Source organism: Leopardus geoffroyi, chromosome A1 (assembly GCF_018350155.1).
Source record: "Leopardus geoffroyi isolate Oge1 chromosome A1, O.geoffroyi_Oge1_pat1.0, whole genome shotgun sequence".
NCBI classification, from domain to species: Eukaryota; Metazoa; Chordata; class Mammalia; order Carnivora; family Felidae; genus Leopardus; species Leopardus geoffroyi.
In genome coordinates this window covers 152,969,633-152,995,736 of record NC_059326.1, presented here as the reverse complement: position 1 = coordinate 152,995,736, position 26,104 = coordinate 152,969,633, and the positions used below count along the sequence as shown (strand labels likewise).

General features: G+C 36.4%; 1 protein-coding gene and 1 pseudogene across 1 annotated transcript in view; one reads left to right on the top strand and one right to left on the bottom strand.

Annotated features, from left to right (window-relative positions):
- ADGRV1 (adhesion G protein-coupled receptor V1) overlaps window positions 1-26,104 on the bottom strand; it is a 568,614-nt gene that overhangs the window by 368,686 nt on the left and 173,824 nt on the right. The window contains 16 exon segments of the mRNA XM_045497872.1: window positions 530-679; window positions 1,964-2,203; window positions 4,915-5,134; window positions 5,654-5,855; window positions 7,605-7,753; window positions 10,941-11,173; window positions 11,527-11,712; window positions 11,887-12,025; window positions 12,905-13,028; window positions 14,844-14,961; window positions 15,512-15,676; window positions 19,320-19,499; window positions 21,334-21,516; window positions 22,383-22,559; window positions 23,416-23,618; window positions 25,271-25,526. Of these exon segments, the coding sequence (XP_045353828.1) occupies window positions 530-679; window positions 1,964-2,203; window positions 4,915-5,134; window positions 5,654-5,855; window positions 7,605-7,753; window positions 10,941-11,173; window positions 11,527-11,712; window positions 11,887-12,025; window positions 12,905-13,028; window positions 14,844-14,961; window positions 15,512-15,676; window positions 19,320-19,499; window positions 21,334-21,516; window positions 22,383-22,559; window positions 23,416-23,618; window positions 25,271-25,526 (2,925 nt within the window).
- LOC123608226 lies at window positions 8,608-10,229 on the top strand (annotated as a pseudogene).

The window sequence follows — 26,104 nt, the reverse complement described above, 5'->3', positions numbered from 1 at the left end:
TGAAAAGAGTTAAGTTCATAAAGAAACTGCAAAGTATGTTCTGCTAGCAAACAAACAACCTTGATCTGTTAGACAAACATCCCGATGATTTACAAGAGCATCCCCAAACAGTCTATGTCAATATACATGCAAATGCAACCTCTTAAAAATCAGTTGGTAAATGAGAAAATTATACTGAGAAATAAAGCTCTAAAGAATAGATTAAGCAATTTACAAAACTCATTGAGGGACTTAAGTAGGAAAAGTTAAACATCAGAGCAAATAAGAAAATACAAAATAATTCAGTCACACCCTTCATGACTAAGTGTGAGAAAGATCTTTTCAATCTAAGTATAGCTGGGTTTAGAGAAACAGCTAGAGGTTGATGTTGGCTGGAGAACCCAAAGGTGCTGAATTGAACCTTCTCGGCTTCTCTGAAACTCATGTTACTTCTAAAATTTTTACCATAACATACAGTTTCTCTGTTCTTCACAATCACATTTGTTAGGCAAATTGTCACACTATTTAAAAATCAAATGAAAAATAGTACCATAATTTCTCCAAAAATGCCCTTGACTCTTTTGACAAAGAAAGTAATGATCAGGGGCCCTTCCAGAGCTGACGGCTCTGAATAGGTCTTCTCAGATAAAGACTCAGGAGCAAACTGAACAACCCCATTTGGATCACCAAACTTCTGTATCTAAAAACAGAAAAAGATAGCAGAATGAATAATATAACAACTACAGATGAAATTACAGTACCTAACATATCAATATGCAGATAAGCTGAAGAAATGAAAGAAACACAGAAATAAGTCTTGAATATAATCTGCCTAGCTACCTGATTTTTCAAAAGCTTCTTCAGTACACTGATTGTTATCTAAAACAAGTAGGTTCTTATTCCCCAAGGGTAATGGGAGTGTCTGGAAAACTGTAATTTGTAGAGTCTCAGAAGGATAGTACTTCAATGCCTGAATTTGATTTGATTTGCCTCATGTTTGCTTCACTTTACCAGGCCTAATTGTTCAGTCAAACACTAGCCCAGATTTTGTTGTGAAAGTATTTTATAGATGTGATTAATATTTACAATTGGTTGACTTGAGTGAAAGAGATTACCCTTGATATTGTGAGTGGGCCTCATCCAATCATCTGAAGGCCTTTAGAGCAAACACTAGAGCTTCCCAGAAGAAAAGGAATTCTGCCTCAACACTGCAATTTAGGAATCCGGCTTGAGTTTCCATTCTGCCAACCTGTCCCACAAAATTCAAACTCAAGATCACGACTGCAAGTCTTTCCTAACCTTCCTACCAGCCTGCTCTATGGACTTTGGACTTGTCAACCTTCACAAACGTGTGAGCCATTTTTTTTTAGTCAATCTTTCTCTCTCTTTGTTTTTCTGGAGAAGTCTGACTGATACAGACCCCAGACTATTTTCTAAGCTTAAAAAAAAAAAAGAATATCTCTCTAGATCATTTTCACAGTAGCCTTGGTCCCCAGCACTTTCTACCCCTAATGGACTAAATGGTTCATTCATATAAAATACACTACATTCAGAGTTGATGCAACACATCATTGTGCAAATTGAACAAATAACCATTCTTTCTCCCAACAATCTGCCTTGTGACTGAGTTAATAACTTTTATGTACTTTCACAGCAAGGACACCCAATGTTTAGGATGATGTAACAAACAGCTCCTGTCTAAAAGTGCAAAAATATTTCCAAAACACCAAATTTTCTCAGGGAGCAAAATAAGTATTTATCACACTACATGAAGGCCACTTAAAAAGTAACTACCAATAATCAAGCTATATAATGAACTAATATAATAACCTGGAAGTCTGGTCCATAGGAATTATTCTGACTTCATCTGGTTTTATGACTTTCGATACATCTTAAGCCCATGGAGTTTCAACAAATACAAAATGCATTTTTTGATAAATTCATTAAATCCAAAATTCTGTGGGAAAAATAAAGTTGGACTTACTGTTATAGTAATATCTTTAGATCTGGAGTCTAATTTAGCTTCTCCTTTCACAAGTTCAAGTTTAATAATGAAAATCTCTTCAACTTCAATATCTTCATGAGGATAGATTGTCAGAGTGATGGTTCTCACACCACCTTCTCCCTCTCCAAAATAGAAGGATCCACTCACTGGGTCTGCAATGTCTCTGTTCTGTGGTGGTAAAGCTTCTTGAGAATTGGGTCCTAATATCTCCCAGTTCACCTGAAGGGTATTGTGTTTTTAATAGAGATGACCAATTTCAAGTTTTTTATTTATTTCTTTATTTTAAAATTTTTTAAAAAGTAATCTCTACACTCAATGAGGAGCTCAAACTCACAACCCTGAGATCAAGAATGGCATAATCTACTGACTAAGCCAACCAGGTGCCCCAGAGATAATCAATTTTAAACAAAGAATTACTTTGCAGGGTATGTAGTGTTAGAAACAAATATATCTATGTATGAAAATTATTCTATGATATCTCCAGCAAATTCCTCATGTCTTTTAAAAAATACTAATATTTGAGGGGCATCTAGGTGGCTCAATCAGTTACACGTCCAACTTCGGCTCTGGTCATGATCTCATGGCTCTTGAGTTCAAGCCCCACTCAGGGCTCTGTGTTGACAATTCAGGGCCAGGAGCCTGCTTAGGATTCTATTTCCCTCTCTCTCTCTGCCCCTCCCCTGCTCACACTCTGTCTCTGTCTCTCTCTGTCTTTCAAAACTAAATATTGAAAAACAATTTTTTAATTAAAAATTAAAAAAATAAAAATACTAATATTTGCAAATATAAACTACCTAATTGCAGGATATAAGTTTTCAGGGATAACAATGTATATGCTTACTAAGTAAAGAAAAATATGAATACCTGGTCATTTGTCATCACCACAGGATAACAAAACTATAAAAGCATGTATTTTAAATATATATTTTAGAGAAATAAAAACTTAAATAGTATGAATACAACACTGTCTTGCTGTATGCACAGGTTCTGTCAACCAAAACCCATTTGAATAAGATAATAAAACCATGTGAAAAATCTTATGGGTGTGTAACTTCTTTTAAATACACCTAAATAAATTCCTAGTGTAAAACAAACACAACTTTTCTTTAATTGTTATAAAAAACAAAATTATATTCTAAATGCCTTTTTAAATATTTCTATAATATAAACTCAGATACTTTTCATATCTGCAAGGAAAGAAAATTGGGAATTTCTCTTTGCTTCTTTCCTCTTTCCACAGCACTGGGCATGCAGCTGACCATTGCCTCTTTCTGGCAATGCTGCATCCTGTCTTCAGTGGCCTCCATGATACATACCTTCCCAGTTTTCCTCCGCCTCTACATCTCAGGTTTCTTAGCTGGCTCTCTTTCCTCAGAGAGTTCACTGCTGGCAGCTGGGGACTTCAGACTGTCTCCTTCACGTCCCTATCTACGCACCTTAGGCCACATAGTTTCATATGCCTCCACACGTAAGCAGCTTCTCCCCTCCCTGCAACTGCAACCCATACTTACACATGCCCCTGCCTGCCCGACCCTGCACTGGGACGTCCGGTATCAATCTCCAATTAACATGGCCAAAACAGAACTCTTGGTTTTCTGCCAAGCTTCTGCATCTCAGTAAACAGCACTACAATTTAACCAGCTGCTCAACTGAAATTGCAGCAGTTATTCTTCATTCCGCCTTCCCTCAGCCTCCACTAATCTAGTGTTTTCTCCAAAACATACTCAATATCTATTCACTCCTCACCATCCCATCTCCACCCGTCTGAGCCACTGTCATCTTGACCCTGGACGACACAGGGCAAGAGCCTCCTAACTAACCTCCCTGCTTCTACTCTGGCTTCTTGACATTTCATTTTCCTTAGAACAGTCAAAAGGGAGCTACTTAAAATGGCAATCCAGGGACATCAACACCATCCCCCCACTTCAAACTCTCTAATGGTATCCTGTTTGCACTTAGAATGCTCTTTAGTCTGGCTAAGGAGGGTCGCTGTGATCAAACACCTCTCGACCTCTCTGATCTACCTTGTGCTGCTACCCCCGACCACCCAAGCCCACTACCACATGGAACTCTCCGTACCTCAAACATGCCAGGCTTGTAGATACACACTTATTCCTTCTCCCCAAATGCTCATCCCTCTAACAATTACGTGACCATCTCTTTCTCAGCATCCAGTGTTCAGCTTAAATATCACGTCACCATCTAATCTAGAGTAGTCAACAACTCTAAGTCTAGAGTAGTAGAGTAGTCAATCTAGAAGTAACTCACGATTGTGTTTCCCAATTTTACATCCTTGCAGAGCACTTAAGTGCTATCACATAATTTTCTTTTTGTTTGTTGCTCTGAAAACTCTAAGAGAACAGAGACGAGGCCTGTCTAGGTCACCAGTGTATTCTCAGTGCCCAGAAGAGGACCTGGAACATGGAAAGCACGCAACAAGTACTTGAACTAATGCGTTTTATAAGAATTCTTCATTTTAGGGGCGCCTGGGTGGCGCAGTCGGTTGAGCGTCCGACTTCAGCCAGGTCACGATCTCGCGGTCCGTGAGTTCGAGCCCCGCGTCGGGCTCTGGGCTGATGGCTCAGAGCCTGGAGCCTGTTTCCGATTCTGTGTCTCCCTTTCTCTCTGCCCCTCCCCCGTTCATGCTCTGTCTCTCTCTGTCCCCCCCAAAAAAATAAATAAATAAACGTTGAAAAAAAAAATTTAAAAAAAGAATTCTTCATTTTATTTCTAACTTACTCTCGAGAGATTCTGAGGACAGCTTGTCTCATACATTTTTATGGACTTATAGGACCTGGAAGCCCCTTTACCCCTATTAGGTAATTAATAAATATTACTGCAAATACATAAATGGATATATTTGAATAGTAAGAAAATCCAGCTCCATACTCAAGCTATCATTTTTCAAACCATGGGAAGAAGAACTCTACCTGAATCTCTCCCAAGAGTCCTCCAGCCCGCTCCAGCAGCAAGGATAAAATCATTGTGGAATGGGGATTAGGAACAGAAATGTTGCTTTCATTAAGAAATCTTATAACGCCAAACGGAGGGTCACTCTTGGCAATTGTGATTCTGCTCACTAGGTGGCGCCCAAGGACCGCTCCTCCAGTCGCTCCAATGAGCAAAATTTCAACGTGCTCTGCAAATTCACTGCATAGCAAGAAGGAGCAATTCTGAGTTTAAACATATTAAAATGCTTCTAAAACCCAAATAACTAGTCATTTTCCAAATTGGTCATACATATTCAAGGCACAGCATTCATACACCAGTGGTACGAAGAGGGTGCTTAGCTAAAAGCATGAATGATCAACTTCAATATTACATAACCTGCAATAGTTATTAGACGTTCTTCCTCTCTTTTGAATTGCTTAATGCATTAAGGAAGTGAATTGCAGGATGCTTCTACATTCTGATTAGACTTTTCAAATCTAAAAGAACAAAAATTTATTGTTTCCCTCTATATGCAAAAAGTGACAAAGACAATCCTAATGGTCTCCTGATCCCTTCTTCCCTACCCCAGCCCCCATAAAAGTTTCTCATGAATTTCTCAATTGGCCCATGTATAACCTAAAATCCCGTTATCAGTGCAAAACATGGGTAAAGACTGGAACACAAAAATCCTGCTTTACATATGCCCAAAGTATTTCCAACATTACTAAATAGTATTACCTTTCATTATCATCAATGATGGAGACATTTATAAAACTTAAATTCTGTCCATGCTGAAAGGTGATTGAACTGCCATGCAGTATATAATCCACACCGGCAGGAACTGTAGAGGAACTCCGAGAGATGAAATCAGCAGTCACACGGCCATAAGTCCCCTGCAGCCTCACCACTGGAATCATAATCACTCCAACATCCTCCTCCACTATGGCAGGAATATGTAATTAACTGGTATGCCAGACAAAACCACTATCTTTTATAAGACTCAGTCAAATTAAACACAGCAATTAAATATAACAGTACAGTTGTGCAAGCCCTCAATGTTTCCATAGTTCATTTATCATTTAAAAAATATTAGTGAAAATTTCAAGACATTTTTTATGAGAAATGCAGTTTGTCATAAGTTAAAAATTATAGTGAGCAGTGTAAGTTAGAATTGAAATAACCTATTTAATCATTAGCACAGGAATTCTTCCTCTGTGTGCTACATACAAATAAATGATGCTTGCTTTCCAAGACAATGCTAGATGAATATGAAAAACCCTTAGACAATGCTAGATGAACATGAAAAACCCTTAAAATATGTGTACTCAAAGGAAAGTATTCTGGACTGCTGCTACATTTAGTTGAAGTCTATGTAATATAAATAACTGTGGTTAATGTTAATTATATCATATGAATGTTTTAGAAGTCCACATGTAAATATAATTCTATTACTTCTTGAGTTCCGATGAAATATATTTGAGAATGTGAAAATGTATCCTCAAAGTTTAATTTCAACTTAGAAATTCTTTTCAAAAATTTACTTCCTCTTAAGCTATGCCAACCTCTGTAAATTAAAATGTCATTTAATAGTTTACACTAGCTATGTTTACATCAGCCAACAGTTCATGTTAGCTATAGCTAAATAGTGCTGAATTTACACTGTAGTTATAAATATGCATTGCTCCAAAGACAACAAATCAAACAGAAATCACTGTACACAAAAATTCTAAGTGATTTATTTATTTCTTGGTATGAAACTGAAGCATGACTTCTATTAACTGTAGACTGAAGTTCACAAAAGAGTGATGTCTTCCATATCTGTAAAGTCGATATTAATCAATTGCAAAATGATTTCTGATGAGCTTTAAAAATGGGTACATAACCAATGAATTTGATGGAGGCAATGAAGTCAAAAAGTTAATTGCAGCAAGAAGATAACATGATTATTTTGAAAGGGATGTTCATATTCTACCTTTAAATAAAATAAAAAAGCAGCCCCTTTTTCCCCAGGAGGGATTACAGCCATAGATCATGCATTCTGCTTCTAGGGGGGTGGGGAACAGGCAACAGTAGGTGGCTGCTGTTAGGAACTATCACAAGAAAGTACGAGTAGTGCCCAGATACCACCTGCATTGTATCTGCAGTCCAGTAAAATGGTCATTTCAAAGCTGATTAGTTATTAGAAACTGAATATTCACTGATTTCTAATCACAGAGGAAATGATTTCATAAATGAGAAAGATACTTTATGAAGATGACTGAAATCTAAACATTGCAATAATCCTAAGGTTCAATGGATTTTCTAAAGCCTCGTTCCTTACCATTCAGCTTTGCCACACACGAGTAAGGTTCATACTGCCCAAAGATAACTCAAAATATATTTTACAAATAAAATATATAAATATATGTAAATACATATAAAGGTGTACATGTAGGGGCACCTGGGTGGCTCAGTCGATTAAGCATCCAATTCTTGATTTCGGCTCAGGTCATGGATCTCACAGTTCACGAGACTGAGTCCCGCTCAGGTTCTATGCTGACAGGGTGGGGCCTGCTTGGGAATTCTCTCTCTCTGCCCTTCCCCTACTCCCATCGTCTGTCTGTCTCTCTCTCTCTCTCGAAATAAATAAATTTAAAAAACCTTTTTGAAAAAAGAAAGCGGCAAATTTATAAGATTACTGAAAACTTACCTTCAAAGGCAGTGTATCTTGGGTCAAATTCAATGACACCCTCTACATTATCATTTTTCATTATTATGATTCGAATAATGGAGATGTTTCCTATTTCAGGAGGTTGATCTATCTGAAGTCCATTTTCTTGAATGGTAAAATCATACCCGCTTGCGAAGTCATAAAAAAAATAATAAAAGAAAAGGAGTAAATAATTGTTCATTGAAATGCCCTCTTAGCTCCTATAACTTAGTCCTATTAAGTGTTCTTATATTTTTAAAGATCCCAACACTAAAATATTTCTTTTTCCTGAAATGATGTCTGAAACAGACTTCTGTGCTGCTCCCAATTATCACTGCCTGCATGAAACCTAAACCAATATAAAGTTATTAAACGAGAAAAAGACTATTGGGAAATTGGGAAAAAGTTGTAAAATGAACCTCTGGGTGACGAATGCATTGATAAACGCATCCAACAGTGATGGGCCAAGGAAGAGGATGTACATGAAACTGTAGTGCACTCTGAGACAGGAAACCAGCTGGGCCACAGCCACAGTGTCAGGATGAAAGGGTTACTTTAAAATTTTTTTATGTTTATTTACATTTTGAAAAAGACAGAGAAAGAACAAGCGAATGCATTTGTACGCGGGGAGGAACAGAGAGGGAGGAAGAGAGAGAATCTCAAGCATGCTCTGTGCTATCAACACAGGGCCCAATGAGACTGCAGAGCTCAACATGGGGCTCATTGCCACAAACCGTGAGATAATGACCTGAGCCAAAATCAAGACTTAACTGACTGAGGCACCCAGGCTCCCCTAAAAGGGTGACCCTAACTTTTTTTTAATGTTTATTCATTTTTGAGAGAGAGAGAGAGAGACAGAGCACGAGCAGGGAGGGGCAGAGAAAGAAGGAGATACAGAATCCGAAGCCGGCTCCAGGCTCTGAGCTGTTAGCACAGAGCCCAAAACAGGGCTCGAACTCACAGACTGAGAGATCATGACCTGAGCCGAAGTTGGACACTCGACCAACTGAGCCACCCAGGTATCCCTGAAAGGGTTACTTTAAGGAAAAAAAGGGTGTCATGCCACTAAAGAAATTTCAAACTATAAGAAAATATCTCTGTGGACACCAACTGCAATCAATGCCTCTATTCTTTAATACACATGGTAGTTCACTTGGCTAATGACATATTTCTGCTGAGGAAGTCACCTTTTTTTTTTTTTGATTGATGTTTTTCCCCATGAAGAAAAGTTGTGACCTCCAGAGTTTTATATCACTTTAATTCCTGAAACTAAAAAATGTCACAAAACCATTTCAGTCTTTTCTTCAATTCTCAAATTCTATTTGCCTGGTGTTTTTATGCTACATAGTTTCAAAAGGTTGAAAGCTGATTAATAAGATTATTTGTAAGGCAACATTAGAAAACTGGGGATTAAACTATTAAATAAGAGTCAATGTTAACAGTTGTCTGAGATGGACTGTAGATGACCTGATTCCCTTAATCCCAAAGAAGTAAATTTTCTAGCAACTAGGCAAAATGAGATCATACAACTTTGCTTTTTCAAATCAAAGGAAACCTAGAAATTCACCTAGAAGGAAAAACTTGGTTTTCTCAGAATTAAACTTAAGCAGGAATTGCTTTTTAAGGCCAAGTCATAGTTAGCCAATAACACAGATGTTATCTCCACACTTAATGAGTTAATTTGACTAAATTTCACTTACTTAATGAAAACAGCAAGGAGCTCAAATTTTAACACATTTAATGTAAGCTAAAATTCATTCCCATTGTCGGTTTTCCTTTTTTCAGATGGCCAGGAAGATGGTGGACATTCAGACTAAGGATGCCTACCAAAAGCATGTAACCACTTTCAAAGTAAGAAGAGGGTCCTGCTTGGATAAACTGGCAAGGAGACACTCTTGTGATACTGCAAAAACATTGGTCTGGGCTTCAAGATGCCCAAGGAGGCCATTGAAGGCACCCATTTGACAAAAATGCCCCTTTCCTGGTAATGTCTCCATCCAAGGGCAGATTCTGTCTGGTGTGGTGACCAAGATGAAGAAGCAGAGGACCACTGTCATCCACTGAGCCTCCCTCCACTACACTCAAGAGTAGAACTACTTTGAGAAATGCTTTAAAAACTTGTCTGTGCACCTCTCCCCATGCTTCAGAGATGTCCAGATCAGTGACATTGTCACAGTGGGTGCATGCCAGCCCCTGAGCCAGACTTGCACTCAACAGGTTCAAAGTCATGAAGGCTGCTAGCACCAGGAAGCAATTCCTTGAGTTCTGATATTAGACATCTGTCCACACCCCTGAAGAAAATAAAGTTATTTTTCCAGTAAAAAAAAATTAATTACAATTGCCAGACACAGAATCATTTCTGGGAAATTTAAGGCTTGAAGTGTACACATATCCACAGTATTTTTTTCCAAGTGGAATGATATACACTCTACCTAAGTCACACAGTGAAAAATTTTAGCTGGAAACAGCTTTTAAAGCATGGCATGCATATAACAGATGCAAAAACATATTCATGCACAAGAAAAATTCCTTTGAGACTCATAAATGTAGGGGCGCCTGGGAGGCTCAGTCCATTGAGCATCTGACTTGATTTCAGCTCAGGTCATGATCTCAGGGTTTGTGAGTTCAAGCCCCACGCCGGGCTGTGCTGACAGTGCAGAGCCTGCTTGGGATTCAATCTCTCTCTCTCTCTCTCTCAAGATAAATAAATAAACATTTAAAAAACTTACATAAATGCAAACATTATTCTAGTTGCAGGTTTTGTGTAGTCTGTCAGAGCAGACGTACTCCCTGGGCTGCTACAGCATGTGTAAGGAGTTTCTGTCCTCGCTCATCAAGTCTGCTCCCACCAAATCAGGGAGTGAGACAGGCTCAGTATGGTTAATTCTTAATCTTCAATTAAATCCTGGTGCACAGCTAACAACTATCTTTGACTCAAATTTTTCCCCAGTCAGAAACTGCTGATGGGCAAGCAACCACCTCCTTCCCCCACAGAAGATAACACGGCCTTCAGAGATACCAAGGAAAGAAATCTCTCACTCAGTCCTTTCACAGGTGTAGAGATAGAGGTTACCAAATTATTACAAGCCCATGCCATGTTCAATTCCCTGACTACCCAGAGTGAATTCTCACAAGAAAAACAACATACTTTCAACTTTAGGAGAAAAATAATACTTTAGAACACTGTATAATTAACATCCTTTATCATAATTTCCCTTCTATGTCCTGTCCCACTGTCACATAAATCTGAAAAAGAACAAGTTCAGTATTAATCCCCACAACAAATATTCTTCTCCCTCTCTCTTTTTTTGTTTGCTTTTTCCCAATTTTCTTTACCTTCCCAGGAGTTCCACCTTTGTAATTACTAGAGAAAATTCCTCTGGGCCTTCTGGAAGACCATCATCAAGTATTTCAATCAGCACACTTTTTGCCATCTCCTCTGCTTCAAAGAGCAGCTCCCCCACCGCAGGGATAAAATCCAAGCCTGCCTCTGCTGTCCCACTCACGGTCTCATACCAGAGTCTCACAGGACCCAATGATCCACCTGAACGGATGACTGTGATGTTCACCTATGCAAGAAGCAGTTTTTATTTAATTTGGATGTTTTATCTACCAGACAATACTTAATTTTTATCATTTCTAACTAATTTTCTATGTTTATCAGGGTTATGTTAAGATTGTAAATAAATATATAAAAGTTTATAAATTATATGTTAAAATAATGATATTAGCAAATTAGTTTGTGAAAACTATGGAAAATGAACAAGGAAATGCTTTGTCAAGATCACTCACACTATAACTTGCTACATTAACTCTTAATATTTAAATTAAAGCTTAATCAAGCTTGCCAAAAAAAATCACTCACTCACAAAAAAATTGAAACTAAAATGGTATTTAAGATTTTAAGCATTTTACACTCTACCCTTTTGGCTTCCTCTGACACTCGAAGTTGCTCATGTGAAAAGGAGAATCGGCCATAGGGAAAGTCACTGGCCACCACTGTGATACCAGCAGTGCTGCGGGATTCACTTAGTATCCCCCCCTCACTGACCCCAGTGAGCTGAAACTCATAGAAGCTCTTCTCCTCAGGAATGTCATCATTCAAAGCCTAAAGAAGGACAGAAAGAGACGTTATCAGTAGGATCTATAACATTTAAAGAAAAATGCCTATCACGTAAACAACAACAACAAACTCAGGGATATCAACAACCCCCAACCACCCCACCCCCCCAACACACACAGAACAAAGGGAATAATAGAAATGAGTAATATTGATTGATACCTGTATTATTACAACTGCTGCAGACTGTCCATCTCGCAATGTCAGTTTCCCTGATATTTCAGCAAATTCTCCCACAGAAGGAGGGAATATCCTCCAGTACACAGTGACCTCCCCCCAAATCGCTGAACCACGAACGAGGCTATAATATACAAAGGTATAATGAGTACGATTTTGTTGAAGTAATTTTTCCTAAATATATTTCCTAAATATTTTCTGTGTCTTTCAACAACAATACAGACAAAACCTGTATTCTTTTAAAGGGATTTAAAAGAAAGTATTTATAGACTTTTCATGTAATACACAAGGGCCAAAATAGGGATAGTTTACCACAGTTCTCTTAAAAAACAGCACTTGATACAAAGAACACTAGAGGAAAACTACAAAAAAGATAAAGTATTAACCCAAATTCGGTTTTTTTCATTGATAGCTGTCCCTCTCTTCATGAGAAAATTTGTAATAAAGAAAACTGCCTATGATCATACTACTTTAATAGGCCCTAATTATATATAGGGCCTAATTTTAGAACACTTAGAATCATAAAATGTTTGATCCAGAGGATTTTCAAAGGAATGATTTTGTAGCTAAGACACGAGCTTACAGACAGGAAGTAACTCTCTTATTTGACACGGTGAGTGACAGAACAGGGTGAAAGCATCAGATCTCCTGATGTTAAGTGAAGGTGCTTTCCTTGTCGTAGGTTGTGCAAATCACCCAAGTAGCAGTCATGATCATTAGATGTCAAGATTCATGAATATGCAACCGTATGATCAATACATATCTGTTGAAGAAACTTTTCCTAAATATTCTTCATCATCTAACTTCAAGATAGGTCAGGATAGGTCTTTAATTTTTAGCAAAACTTTTTTCTACTTTCCATAGGATGTTACTAAAATATAAAATGATGATGCCTGAAGAATATGTATGTGATGAAAACAATGCACTTACATAAAAATGCTAAGGATTTTAAATAAAAGTTCAAAATCTCCACCTAAGCAAAGAAAAAGCATGAAGCCCATACCTGATGATAGCAGTACCATTGTATTTTCCTGAGGGTTCCCCGATGAGGACATGCTTAGATGATGGAGCAATCCCAACTTCTCCTGATGTTCCCTTATCTCCCCGAATGATTATTGATGCACTACCTGAGTTGAAGATGATACGTAACATGAATGAAACAAACATATGTATTCACTTACTATATGCCTGGCAAAATTCTCAGCACTTCACATATATACTAATCCTGTGAGTCAATGGTCATGGAAATCATATGAACTAGGTGCTAACATTATCCTCATTTATCCTCATTTTCCCAATGAAATTATTTAAGCACATTGAGGCACTCAAGACAGTGAGGCAAAAAAACTTGCCCCAAATCATATTTTAATGAAAGGGTGCAGGAGAAAGTGGGCAATAATTCCACTATCACTCTCATAATAAGAGAGTACTCTTCTACCATTTGCATTAATTTATTTCTGCAATGACCATTTTGCAGTTCACTAAAACTGGCTATGTGGCAAAAGTAAGAATTCTTGGGGTAGTTTTTAGTTTTAATTTTCTGACTCCGCTATTTGCTTACAAGCATTTATAAAAAGCGAGTTCAATAATAGAAAGAAAAATTATAAGAAGTAATATGAGTATTCATATTATAATTTAGCACTAACTTGAAGGAAAGTGTTTCCAGAAGCTAATATTAGGGTTTTATGAAACAAAGGACTGAGTAACTATACTCTCACTTTCTTTGGCAATGGATTAATAAAACTAAGAGTGGTCCGTCATGTCCAAGTATGCCACAGTTCGAGATATATTTTTATATTAATAAATTATTCATCCTGAACCATAGGTATATTCTTAGTCTTATGTCTAGTTAGTCTATATGACATCAGTCTGACATCTAATGTGATGTAGACAACTGAGCTAACTTAAGATGTATGGAAGAATATGGTGTAATCATATGATTCCCTCAGAGGTTTGTTGGAAAGTACTCTAGAGAAAAATGAGAAAAGAACTACCTTAAGTACATACAGTGATATTCTCTACAATTTTGAGAATCTCTTTGGCCTAGAATTCTGCTTTTTTGGCCACAGACCAACTCCACAGGATGGAGCTACTGATGTTAAAAAAAGGGCACGTATGTCACTAAGCTTTCATATCAAAGTTGCTGGGCCATTTTTTTATGGTTATTATTGTCTGTACCACAATGCAACCATTTTAGGACCATTAACCCTTTCTCTTCAGATAGGAAACAAATTTTCATAAGGACCATAGACAAATGAGAATTACGATGCCTATTTCTGAAATGTCAAAATATTGAAGTAATCACTTTCAGATGAAAGACATAACTAGCCTGAAACAGACATAATATGCTAAGTTTTAAAATAATATTTTATTATAAAAGCCATATGTGACAATTATAAATGTGTAGAAAATATAGCTAATCAAATCACACTATCAACATTTCAAGTAAGTAATTCCAAACACACTTATAACATGCACGTGAAAAAATGGGATAACTCTGAACATGTTATGAAGCCTGCTATAACACAGCAATTATCCACGTAACTAAGAGTTTTTAATGTTTAATGTAATTAAAGCTTTTTCAGCTATATCCTTTTGAATACTTATATGGTACTCTGTCATATTTAACCAGTCTCCTATTCATGGACGTTTTAGGAAGCTTCCATATTTTACTTTACAAACATCACAACAACAAACATCTTTTAAAAAATCACAGAGCTAAGTACTGTAAAATCTTTGATATATAACTTTACCAATTCCAATACCAATCAGGTATTAGAATTTCACTTTTAAAAACTCTTTGGCTGTCATACAAGCGGGTTAGCTTATGTTTCAGCAAGCATTTTAGTAATTATAAAACCTAACTTTGTAACTACTCATTATTTGGTTATATTTTCCTGAGTATCTACTTTCTAATTTCCAAACATGTGAATTTCTCTTACCTTTCACTGGAGATATTTCTACTTCATCAGTTGGTATCAACTGAATGGTAAAACGCCTGTCCTCCTCCAACACAGTATCATGAAGCGTGTGCAACACAATGGTCTTTTCAGACTCTGTCTACATCAAATGAGAAGAATAATAAATTTTCTGGATTGATAAAAGCCAAATTTTGAGTGTTCTCATTAGCAGAATAATGTTTATGCCCATAAGTATTTTTTCAAGTGTCTTTTTGTACCTTAGAATTATGAGTTGCTTCTAGAAAAATTACTATATAAAAATTAGCTCTGACCAAAAATCCCATGTAAGTTTTTAATTGGAAGAAGGGGGAAAATTAACATAACCTCTAAACTGTCTAAACATTGACGAGACTTGGGATCAAATAAGAGTTACAGAATGGGTGGAAATGGGGATAACTCCCAGATGTCCAGCTTGGTTGATGGGTTTTACCCTCAGTCAGGAGAGGAAACGTTGAGGGATGGAGGCAGTGTCTGAAATTAAGTTAGATTTTAGACATCAGGTATGTGTGTGATTTTCCTCCAAAGTGCCTATGATTTCAAATAAATTCCACACATAGTATATACTATCATACGAATTCATAAGCAGTACTATGGGAAAAAAACAAACACAAGTTTGAGAAAAACTACAGGAGTCCTGATGCTGACGATACCTCATCAAAAAGAAGCGTCCCATTCAAAGGCCTGAGATCATTTTTAGCTGTCTCATCTATGGTCCACTGAAGTCGAACAGCTCCTTTTCCTCCTAGGGACCGGACAACTGTCAATGTCACATATGAATCAGGGTCATCAGACAAAAGAGATTCATCAACCATTACCTAAAAGAAAGAAAATCCAGTAAGGTGAAAAAAGAAAGGAGCAGGAAAAATAATCTTATTTCTATTTGCAAAGACTGAAACTTTTCAATTCAGAACTCTGTTCATGGCATGTTACAATCATGTGGCAGAAAAAAAAAAAATACTTCACCAAACCCCATTTCCTTTTTGTCCTAGACACTCTGCTACTTGGCATCTCCTAGCCTTTCCTCATCTCCTAGCAATTAGGTAGAGCATGTGACTAAATTCTGGCCAACAGTAACACATGGGAAGTGAAGTATGATCCTAACAGTCTGCATCAACTTCCCACAAAACATTCCACATTCCTTTTTTCTCCATGTGCTGGGTGACTAGTGAGGATTCCCAGGAACCAGGACAGAGTCAAGAAGGAAAGAAGTGGGTGCCTGAGACGCCAGTTGGACAAGAGGTGTCCCTAAGACCCCACGAGGACCATGGATGTAGGGCTTCTGAAGGAAGAAAAAAATAAACTCTTATTATCTTAAGGAAGTAAGATTTAGGGGTTCTTTGTTAATGGAGTCAGGCTCCCCAGACAATACAGACTGCAAGTGTCCTCCTAATTATGTGCAGTTTGCCAATTTTAGGAAGTCCAAATTTACTTGTTTTATTTTGTTTTTTTTAATTTATTTTCAAGTTACTTAACATACAGTGTAGTCTTGGCTTCAGGAGTAAGCCCAAATTTAAAAGAGGTTTTTATTAACCTGACAGAAATAGAGAAGGAAATTCAATACATTAATTTACCTGTACTATTTATTTTCTACACAAGTTCCTTATTAAGAGAGCTGGTTCAACTGAATTGCATATACTGACTGGGGAAGCAAAGTCCAAACTAAGCCTATAATAACCACCTGTTATGTAAATACAATAATATAAAACAATGCTTTCCATTTTCAAGACAGATACCTAAGTGCCCAACACAAATTTGTTTTGCTTTTTTTTTTTTTCATGAGATTTGGTAATGGTTCCAAGAGCAGAGCTTTAGAGCTAACTAATATTTATTGAGCTTCTAGTATATGTCAATTCTGGCATATACATTATCTTATTTAAGCTTCACAGAAGCTCTAAGAAATCTGGGGGTTGGATATATGCACATATATGGAAAAGAGAAGCCTTCTCTTCTGGTTCAGATGTTCTGACTCCATAGTCAGTGCTATTCATGCCACCCCTCAGATAACAGAAATATTAAATAAGGAGCAAAGTGAGAAAGAAGATACCCATTATAAACTTATCATTCATATATAAGTCCTTTTTCTTTCCATAGATAATAACATTGTAGCTTCGGTTTCACAAGGAGATTTCTTGAGCCTGTGCTATTGCCAGTGCTTTGGTATACTTACCATATTGCCCTCGTGAGCAGCTTATTTGTTCTGACAGATTTATATTAATAAACTTTCCTCAATATTGTTGACTTCTAAATCTAATCTGTCATCAAATAATGCTAACAAAATGTTCACTATATGCACAATACTGTGTATCTTAGATACATGTTAAAACAAAAAATGTTGTGTTATCAAGAACCTTTGGCAGTAAGAAACACAACATAAAAAAGTAACCACAAAGGCTGGAAAACAAGCTGCTGCTGATACTACTAATTATAAAAATAGCAATTGACACCTACTAAGTGTAAGACCCAGTTCTAAGTGCTTTACATATATCAACTCATTTGTTCCTCACAGCAAGGCTTATAAGAAATAACACAATAGGAATTGGGTGACCTCACTCTCACTTTTAGATTGCAAGACAAATTGGAAACTTGAGGTTACTACAGTAAGATATGAGTTCTCAGGCCAAGGGTGCACTAAAGTTTACAACAGTAGTTAAGATAAAATAAATGAAAGTTATTTATGAATAGTCATATAAGTCTTCATTTTCCCTAACAGTGAGAGAAACTTATACACATACCATTTAATGCCTAGGAGTCCAAAAGCATGACAAAGTTAAAAGCAACATTTATGTTAAGGTTTTACCACTGAAGATTTGAATGAAACCCTGAACCTTTTATCCAAACTCAGAAGTTAACTGACATTTTATAAAAACTGAATTATATTTATATCAATTAAAATATTTCTTTTCACATATGCAAAGAAAAAAAGCATAGATGGAAATAAAAAAATATCAATGATGTCCGTATCTTAGGTTAATAACATTATGGATGCTTTTTACTCTCTTCTTTATACTAATAGTTTTATGTTTTCCAGACTTTTCATTTTGCTCAGGAAACATTCACAGCCACTCTTGTGACTCTACCACTCCTTACAAACACTTAATTCTGCTTATTCATTTCCCAAGAAAGAGAGACTCATAGGGCTATAGCAGAAGTGTCTGTGTCCTGTCCCTCTCATGGTTCCCATTCTCTTATGAAATTAAAACTTCAATGATGGGGGCGCCTGGGTGGCTCAGTCGGTTAAGCGGCTGACTTCAGCTCAGGTCATGATTTTGCGGTCCGTGAGTTCGAGCCCCGCATCGGGCCCTGTGCTGGCAGCTCAGAGCCTGGAGCCTGTTTCATATTCTGTGTCTCCCTCTCTCTGACCCTCCCCCGTTCATGCTCTGTCTCTCTTAGTCTCAAAAATAAATAAACGTTAAAAAAAAAAAAAAAACTTCAATGATGTAATCATTAGGTAATTATTAGGATATATTTAAAGTTTGGAGCATCTGGGAAGCCCAGTCTTAATGGGCAAGTTAGAAGTCTAGCCTTTCATCCACAAAATAATAAAGACAATGAGCATTGGGAGCAATCTGTTTATTATTTAAAATGATCTATTATGAATTACTAATTATCTATAAGTGCTCAAATAAAGGGAAAGGTGACCTATAGACCAAGAAAACTTGTGTATATCAGAATTATCTAAATATATGATTATTTCATCTTGGAATTTCCTTTGAAAGACAGCCTTAAAAATGGTGATATAAAATCATGTACTAATTGTGATAGAGTTTTAACAATTTTTTTAATATTTAAGATGTAGAGATAATTTAGCATTAGTCACCAAATCTGGCTTTATAAATGGTTAAGTTTTTTTCTCCCTTAGCAATTAAACCAATAATAGTAACTGGCTTCCCTCTTCCAGGTCCTGAAAGTAGACAACCAAAGGGAAGTAAGAGGGAGGAAAGAACAAATACAAAGAAACATTTCAGCTGGGTTGACTGTGGTGTCTGTTCAATATGAGACTGAGTACCAGAAGGGAAGGTAAAGTAAATCCCTCTGTGTTTTGTTCAATATGAGACTGAGTACCAAAAGGGAAGGTAAAGTAAATCCCTCCCCAACTAAATGTATCCTAGGATGTAACACTTAGATTCACGATAAAATCTTGCCTTGTGACCAGGATGGTGGTCTGGTAGCAAGACAGGCTGAGAACAAAACGTATGGACAAAAACTAACTCTTGGTCTACGATACCCAATAAGTAAGATTTTCCCCCCTTTGTAATTGTCTGATCTTAGATGACTCGTTACTGTCAAACACAGATTAGAGGACTGACCCTTAATTCAACAGCCAACTTCAAGGACTCTTGAGCAGAAAATCATGAGTGAGAGGTAAAAGTTTTTTAAAAAATGAAAGATATCTTTCTTTTAAACCTACAAAAATAATTAGCTTAGGGGAAGACACCCTCCCCCTGGTATTCAACTTACAGTCTTTTCTTCAAATCCAAATACTCCAAATGGGGAGTCATTTTGCGGAATAACAACAGTTACCACAACATCATCACCAAGTCTGCCACCTCCAGCCACCCTGATTAAGGAAATAGTGAACGTCTCCATGAGTTCAAGTTCAGCATCATCAATTATGGTAATTTCTATCATTGCAGTAACCTACAAAAGAAAAGGGAGAAAGAAGGAAAAGGAGGGAGAGAAAGAAGGGAGGGAACAAGGGAAGGAGGGAGGGTAAGAGGCAAGGAGGATATAATATAATAGCAATTTTTGATCACATATATTTAAACTTTTAGTTGACAGAAATATAGTACAAAAATATAGTATTTTTTGGCCTGTTATGTTCATAATACTATTTTAAAATTATACACACTATTTAGTATTTCAAATCAGAAATTTACACTCTATTATTTTCAAGATAAGGGAATTACATATGTAATAAAATATAGTGATATTTATGTATACAAAAACTAATGAAGCCTGATCCTTGAACAAAAGTATTTAAAATGCCATATAGGCTCTAATAACCATTTCGCAAATATAAACATTAGTATACTTAGCATTAATATCACATGATATACAATGGTAACATAGAAATTACCATTGTCTTCAGCAGTTAGAATAAATCCCTTTGGCTTCAAATGTCACTCTTAAAATGTTAAAGAAAGGCAGGAAGAAAACCCAATTCTTCTGTTCTCAAATGTTGGTGATCAGGATTTCGTACATTTGTCTGGGTCTATGTTAAACATTTTTATAACTTATAAATAAGTAAAACTTGGCCCAGCATGTGATTTCACTACTGGTCATAAAAATATTCTAGCCATATCTCTACATTTAAAATGTTTTCCGTATCTTGGAGGGAAATTCCAGTATTTTGACACAGACGTTTACCGGAAAATGAAGTTTTTCTACATAAATCTACCTAATACCTTTAATAAAAGAGAAAAGTGAGAAATCTGGATTCATACTCAGAAGCGGAAACCTGAACAAAATCAAATGTTAAAATGGAAGCTTATTAAAATGTAGGCACCTCAACTCTATACTGTAAAATACAGAATACTTGCTTAGAAGATGTTAACTTTAAGAATGACAATGATCTTAAGGTACTGTTAAATAACAGGACTTCAACCTTATGTACAAAATAAAGTGCTAGTAATATAAGGCAGAATGCTACTTTGATGAAAAATATATGTATTTGTTTCTACTGTTAGTGTAAAGACCTCTCTTTTCCCTCCTTTTAGTAGGAAATGTTTGAAGTTCTAAATTTGTTAAAAACTCATGATTTCAAATATTAATAGACCATTATGTATAGGGATGGCTAACCTGTATGCTTATTTTTCAGCAGCAACTAATAGGCTGATGCATACTGTACAAATCTGTCTCAGCAAAATCAGGCTTCATACATCATATTACAAAATGTCCAGTTTCCAAAACTTATAACTCTTAGAGAATACTTTGGCCCAAATCTAGAATACTGTTTTTCAATTTTTCAGATTTGATTATTTTGTCTCTTCTCTATCATTTTAAAAAGTCTTGTTTTTAGTTGTAACAAAAAGTTCTGGATATTAAGCAATAAAATGTGCACACTTTCAGTGCAAATCCTAAATAAGTAAGTTATCTGTATTGATAAGCATTAAGAAATCAATAGAATAAAAGAACCTAAAATTTATAGGAATAACAAAGTTCATGAGGCAATTTTTTATACATTCTTACATTCTTAGGCACTTCTAAGCCATTCATTATCCTCCTTTAACTTCTCCTTAAAATTAAATGAGGTAGGAAAGTTCAGAAAAGGGTGAGATTTTTGTTTCTTTATATTCTCTTCCTATGTCCACCAATAAATTATAACATATTAATTAATAAGAGCTCTGTTTGGCTTGATATACAAACAAAAAGTATAATACATTTAGCAGTCACTAATGCACCCATTTGGTGGGTATCTATAAGATGTTTGAAGTACAATGAAAAATTGCTAATACATTTGTAATTAGCATACTTGTTTATCTGCAAATTCAAGAATCCCATGAGATGGCTTAAAGTCTTCCAGGCCAGCACTATCCAGTGTTGCTTTCCAATAAACATTTACTGCCCCAAAGCTTCCAGCCATCCGGACTACAGGAATTTGAATAATATTCAGTGGTGGAGGCACCTCATAGGCAGTAATAACTCCACCAAAATCCTTTAAATAAAGAATATAGTTAAAATACAAGAGAAGATTAATATCTTACATGTCATCATCACTTTCCTTTTTTTTTAAACTTATTTATTTATTTGGGGGGGAGAGAGAGAGAGAGAGAGACAGAGAGAGAGACAGAGAGACAGAGAGAGGAGGGACAGAGAGAGAGGGAGGAAGAGAATCGTAGCAGGCTCCCTGCTATCAGCACAGAGCCCGATGTGGGGCTCGAATAAACCATGAGATCATGATTTGAGTTGAAATCACGAGTCAGACAGGACACTCAGCCAACTGAGCCACTCAGGCACCCTATCATCATTTTCTAAATTTATTATTTCTTCTTACATTTCTTGTATTTCACACTTCAAAGTAGAAATCAATAGTCGGATATAAATATGCATAATAGGTGTTTTCAAAATTCTTTTCAAATTTAAATTTGAAAATATACTTGCTTAACCTCTTGGTCTAGCACAAAGAGAATTAAGAATTAGTCTATAAGACAAATTTTAAGGCACATACTTATTTTTTAAAGGCTTTTTTTAATGTTTATTTAATTTTGAGGGAGAGAGAGAGACAGAGCATGAGTGGGGGAGGGGCAGAGAGAGAGAGGGAGACACAGTATCTCAAGTGGGCTCCAGGCTCCGAGCTGGCAGCACAGGGCCTGATGTGGGGCTCGAACTCACAAGTTGTGAGATCATGACCTGAGCCGAAGTCGGACGCTTAACTGAATGAGCCACCCAGGGGCCCATTAAGGCAGATATTTATAAATATCTGTAAGCAAAGCCAATTACTCTGCAGAAAATATATAACATTGAGCAAATCAGCAGGTAGAAGTGTCTGTATTGCTATAAATATATTAAAGTTTATCTCACTGTGGTAACATGAAACTTAAAAATTCCTCTGGGATCATCATTTTCTTCAATCATTATCTCAACTATTTCCATCCCAGGTCTCCGCACACTTGGCTGTCCTGCAGAGAAGTCAGAATTCACCAGGTACACCTCAGTGATGTTGACAATAAATCCTTCTTCCAACTCAGGAGCATTATCCTGAGGGGGGTGGGGCAAACAGGAGAGACATGGTGTTCCATTTTTAAAAATATACTGAATTTGTCTTGGAAACCTGATTATTTTTCAGTAAGGAATAAATGATTGACCACAGGAATGGGCACCTTTTTCACAAATAAAAAAGATTCCTTTTTATATTTTAACACATTCCCACTGACAAATTTCAGAATCTTAGGGAATATTCAAGCTTATCAGTGAAGTTTTAACCGAAGCCTAATACTCATTAGCAAATATTTTTTTTAAATATACCACACAATTTTGATCATATTCTATCAAATATGTTTTATGCACATAATACCCCACCAAATACAGGAGAAATGGTAAATGCTACATACATCTTAAAAGTAAAAGCTCTAGACTTGCAACTCTAGATACTATCCTATATTCTACTTAACTTTTTAAAAACTGTTACCTTATTTTGGAATAGGTGATAAAAAATTTCCAAAGATAGAAATAATGGACACTGAACAGGAAAGGAAACTTCCGTTCTGCCTCATCCCTTACATATTTCCCAGAATGTCCTTTCTAGAGGCCACTATTATTTTTTTTTTTTTCTAATTTTTTTTTTTCAACGTTTATTTATTTTTGGGACAGAGAGAGACAGAGCATGAACGGGGGAGGGGCAGAGAGAGAGGGAGACACAGAATCGGAAACAGGCTCCAGGCTCTGAGCCATCAGCCCAGAGCCCGACGCGGGGCTCGAACTCAGGGACCGCCAGATCGTGACCTGGCTGAAGTCGGACGCTTAACCGACTGCGCCACCCAGGCGCCCCTCACAATTTTATCTTTAAGAGCATATTCTTTTATTTTACATCCTATTTATTGCACCCTAAACTCACCGGCAAAATGGCAACTTTGATGTAAGTTTCTTTCATGTTTTCTTTCATCATTATTATTGTTTCTTGTACCACAAAGTCTTCATTCTCAGTAGCTTGATTATCGATGTGCAGTAAGAAATTGGGTTTAGCTATCAAGTGAATGGCAATGTCCCCAAACAGTCCTTTATCTCGAACAATGGGTAACTGAAGAACGGTGATGTTCTCTGTGAGATACACATACCTCAAATAAATAACCTTTCCTATTTGTGGTCGACACCATTCCAAGCACTTACTTGGAATGCCCTGCACTATCCCAATGTATGGTCCCAAGGAAGATTTTGTGCTTTGTCCCCCTTGTCCCTAAAGTTGTGCTGGCAATCATTATATATTATATCCCAGTTCTAAACCCTCACTTTGGGTTCTCTAATCACCCTGCTATGTTGCACACTATCATGTACCTTAACAAAAACTGCTGAAAATCTTGGGTAAGTACATATGTGCAGGTTGACAGAGGTGCTAATTGCAAATGTAAATATTTTTCAAAAATGAAAAAGTAAACACCCAAAGTCGTCATTTAATAACTGAATCATTAGACGAACAGTCAGTAATTTTGTTCTTATAGTCAGGTGTTTACCACAAGGATCAAAGTATTTCACAGCACCTATTTTTTATTTCATTTCTTAGATTTTTAACATTAAATTTGCCCTGTAAATGGACCAAAAAAATGCTTGCCAATCTTCCTCACTGGTCTGTGAGTTTCTAACAACCTAAGACTGTGTCTCTGTTTCCAGAACACACAGCACAATTTGTGGCACTTGCTAGGTGCTTCAAAATGTTTGTTGAATGAATAAATGAACATATTCTAAGTCTACTGCTTCTGTTCCCATATATACAGACATATAAACGCCCAGATATATAATTATATGTCATTTTTTTCAGTCAACTATCTAAATGAAAGGTCCTTGAAAGATGTCCATGTTCCTGTCTGAAAATTTTAGAGCCTTCACACAGCATATTCTAAATAAATACATATCATATATGTTCAAATATATTTGTTCAAATAAGTCAAATGGCATTTATCTAAAAAAATCTATATATCTTATACCTATATAAGTAGTTATTTGGGCAGAGATTTCAGCACTAAGCTTAAAGGAAATAGGGACTGATTACTTACACTTCACAGAAAAAATATTCTAATTACTGATTTGGGATTTAACAATACCTTGAGTACTATATGCATTTCACTGTGTTGCTTACTGTTCCCTATAACTGTTGAAAATCTGTGTAGAGGAAATCTGAGTATGGAAAGACAACAAATAAATAAAGGATGAAAAAGGGAAAGTAAAATAAAAACCAGTCACCTTTACTGCAATGATTTACCAAAATATTAACGTTTTTATTTTGATAGTAATGTCTCAAAAGAGTAAAAGTATTTCTCGTAACACTACTGTTAAGTGATTATATGATCATAAAATTTAATAAACAAATAAAAAGTAGAAAAGATTAAATATGATCTGTCAAACTGAAAATATGTATGTATATGTATATATATATATATATATATTTTTTTTTTTTTTTTTTAATTTTATTTATTTAGTTTGAGAGAGAGAGTAAGCAGGGGAGGGGCAGAGGGAGAGAGAGAGAGAGAACAAATCCCAAGCAGTGCTCTGGAGCCAGACACAGGCCTTGAAATCACAAACCGTGAGATCATGACCTGAGCCAAAATCAAGAGTTGGATGCTTAACTGACTGAGCCCCCAGGCACACCTGAATACCCACACACACACACACAAAGGGACTTATATTCCTAGTAAACATTACAATTAAATTACCCAATAAAAGTTACTAGAACCTGAAAAATATTTAACAAGACTTACCTTTAGGCTCTGCTACTCTAATGAAGAGAAACTCAGCATGCCAACCCACTAAGCCATAAGGTGAATCATTGGGCAGAGTCGTTATCACAGATCTGTTTCTTTTCCGATCAATGGTAGCACCTTTAGATAGGTCTTCAACCCCTTCTGTGGTAACACGAACGAGTGTTACAGTCACAATTTCTGATAACTCTGGTACATCATCAGCAATAACAGTCAGAGTGATTGTAGATAGTGCCTGCCCTTCAGAAAATGAAATCTAAAATTTTAAAGAAAGAAGATTTTATTTATTTTGTAATTATCACTGTGCAGTAAGAATATCAGATTAAATTTTCTTTCAATATGAACCACAACTTAAATAACAAGAGATATTTAAGCAACACAATATGATTCTACAAATCAATCAAATTCTTTTCATATTAAAAGTGGAAGACTGTTAGGAAAAAGAAAAAAGTAAACAATTACTGAAACTCAACCTGATAAAACCTGTAGCCAAATTGTCACATCCTGAATCCTACATTCTATTAAAATATAGAGTATATAGTCTCTCTGGGAGTCTAAGTCCCAGATAACATATTGAAAAATCTATAAAAATAAAAGAAGGTTGGGGCGCCTGGGTGGCTCAGTCAGTTGAGCCTCTGACTTCGGCTCAGGTCATGATCTCACAGTCTGCCAGTTCAAGCCCTGCATCAGGCTCTGTGCTGACAGCTCAGAGCCTGGAACCTGCTTCAAATTCTGTGTCTCCCTCTCTCTCTGACCCTCCCCCGTTCATGCTCTGTCTCTCTCTGTCTCAAAAATAAATAAACTTTAACAAAATTTTTTTAATAAGTACACAAA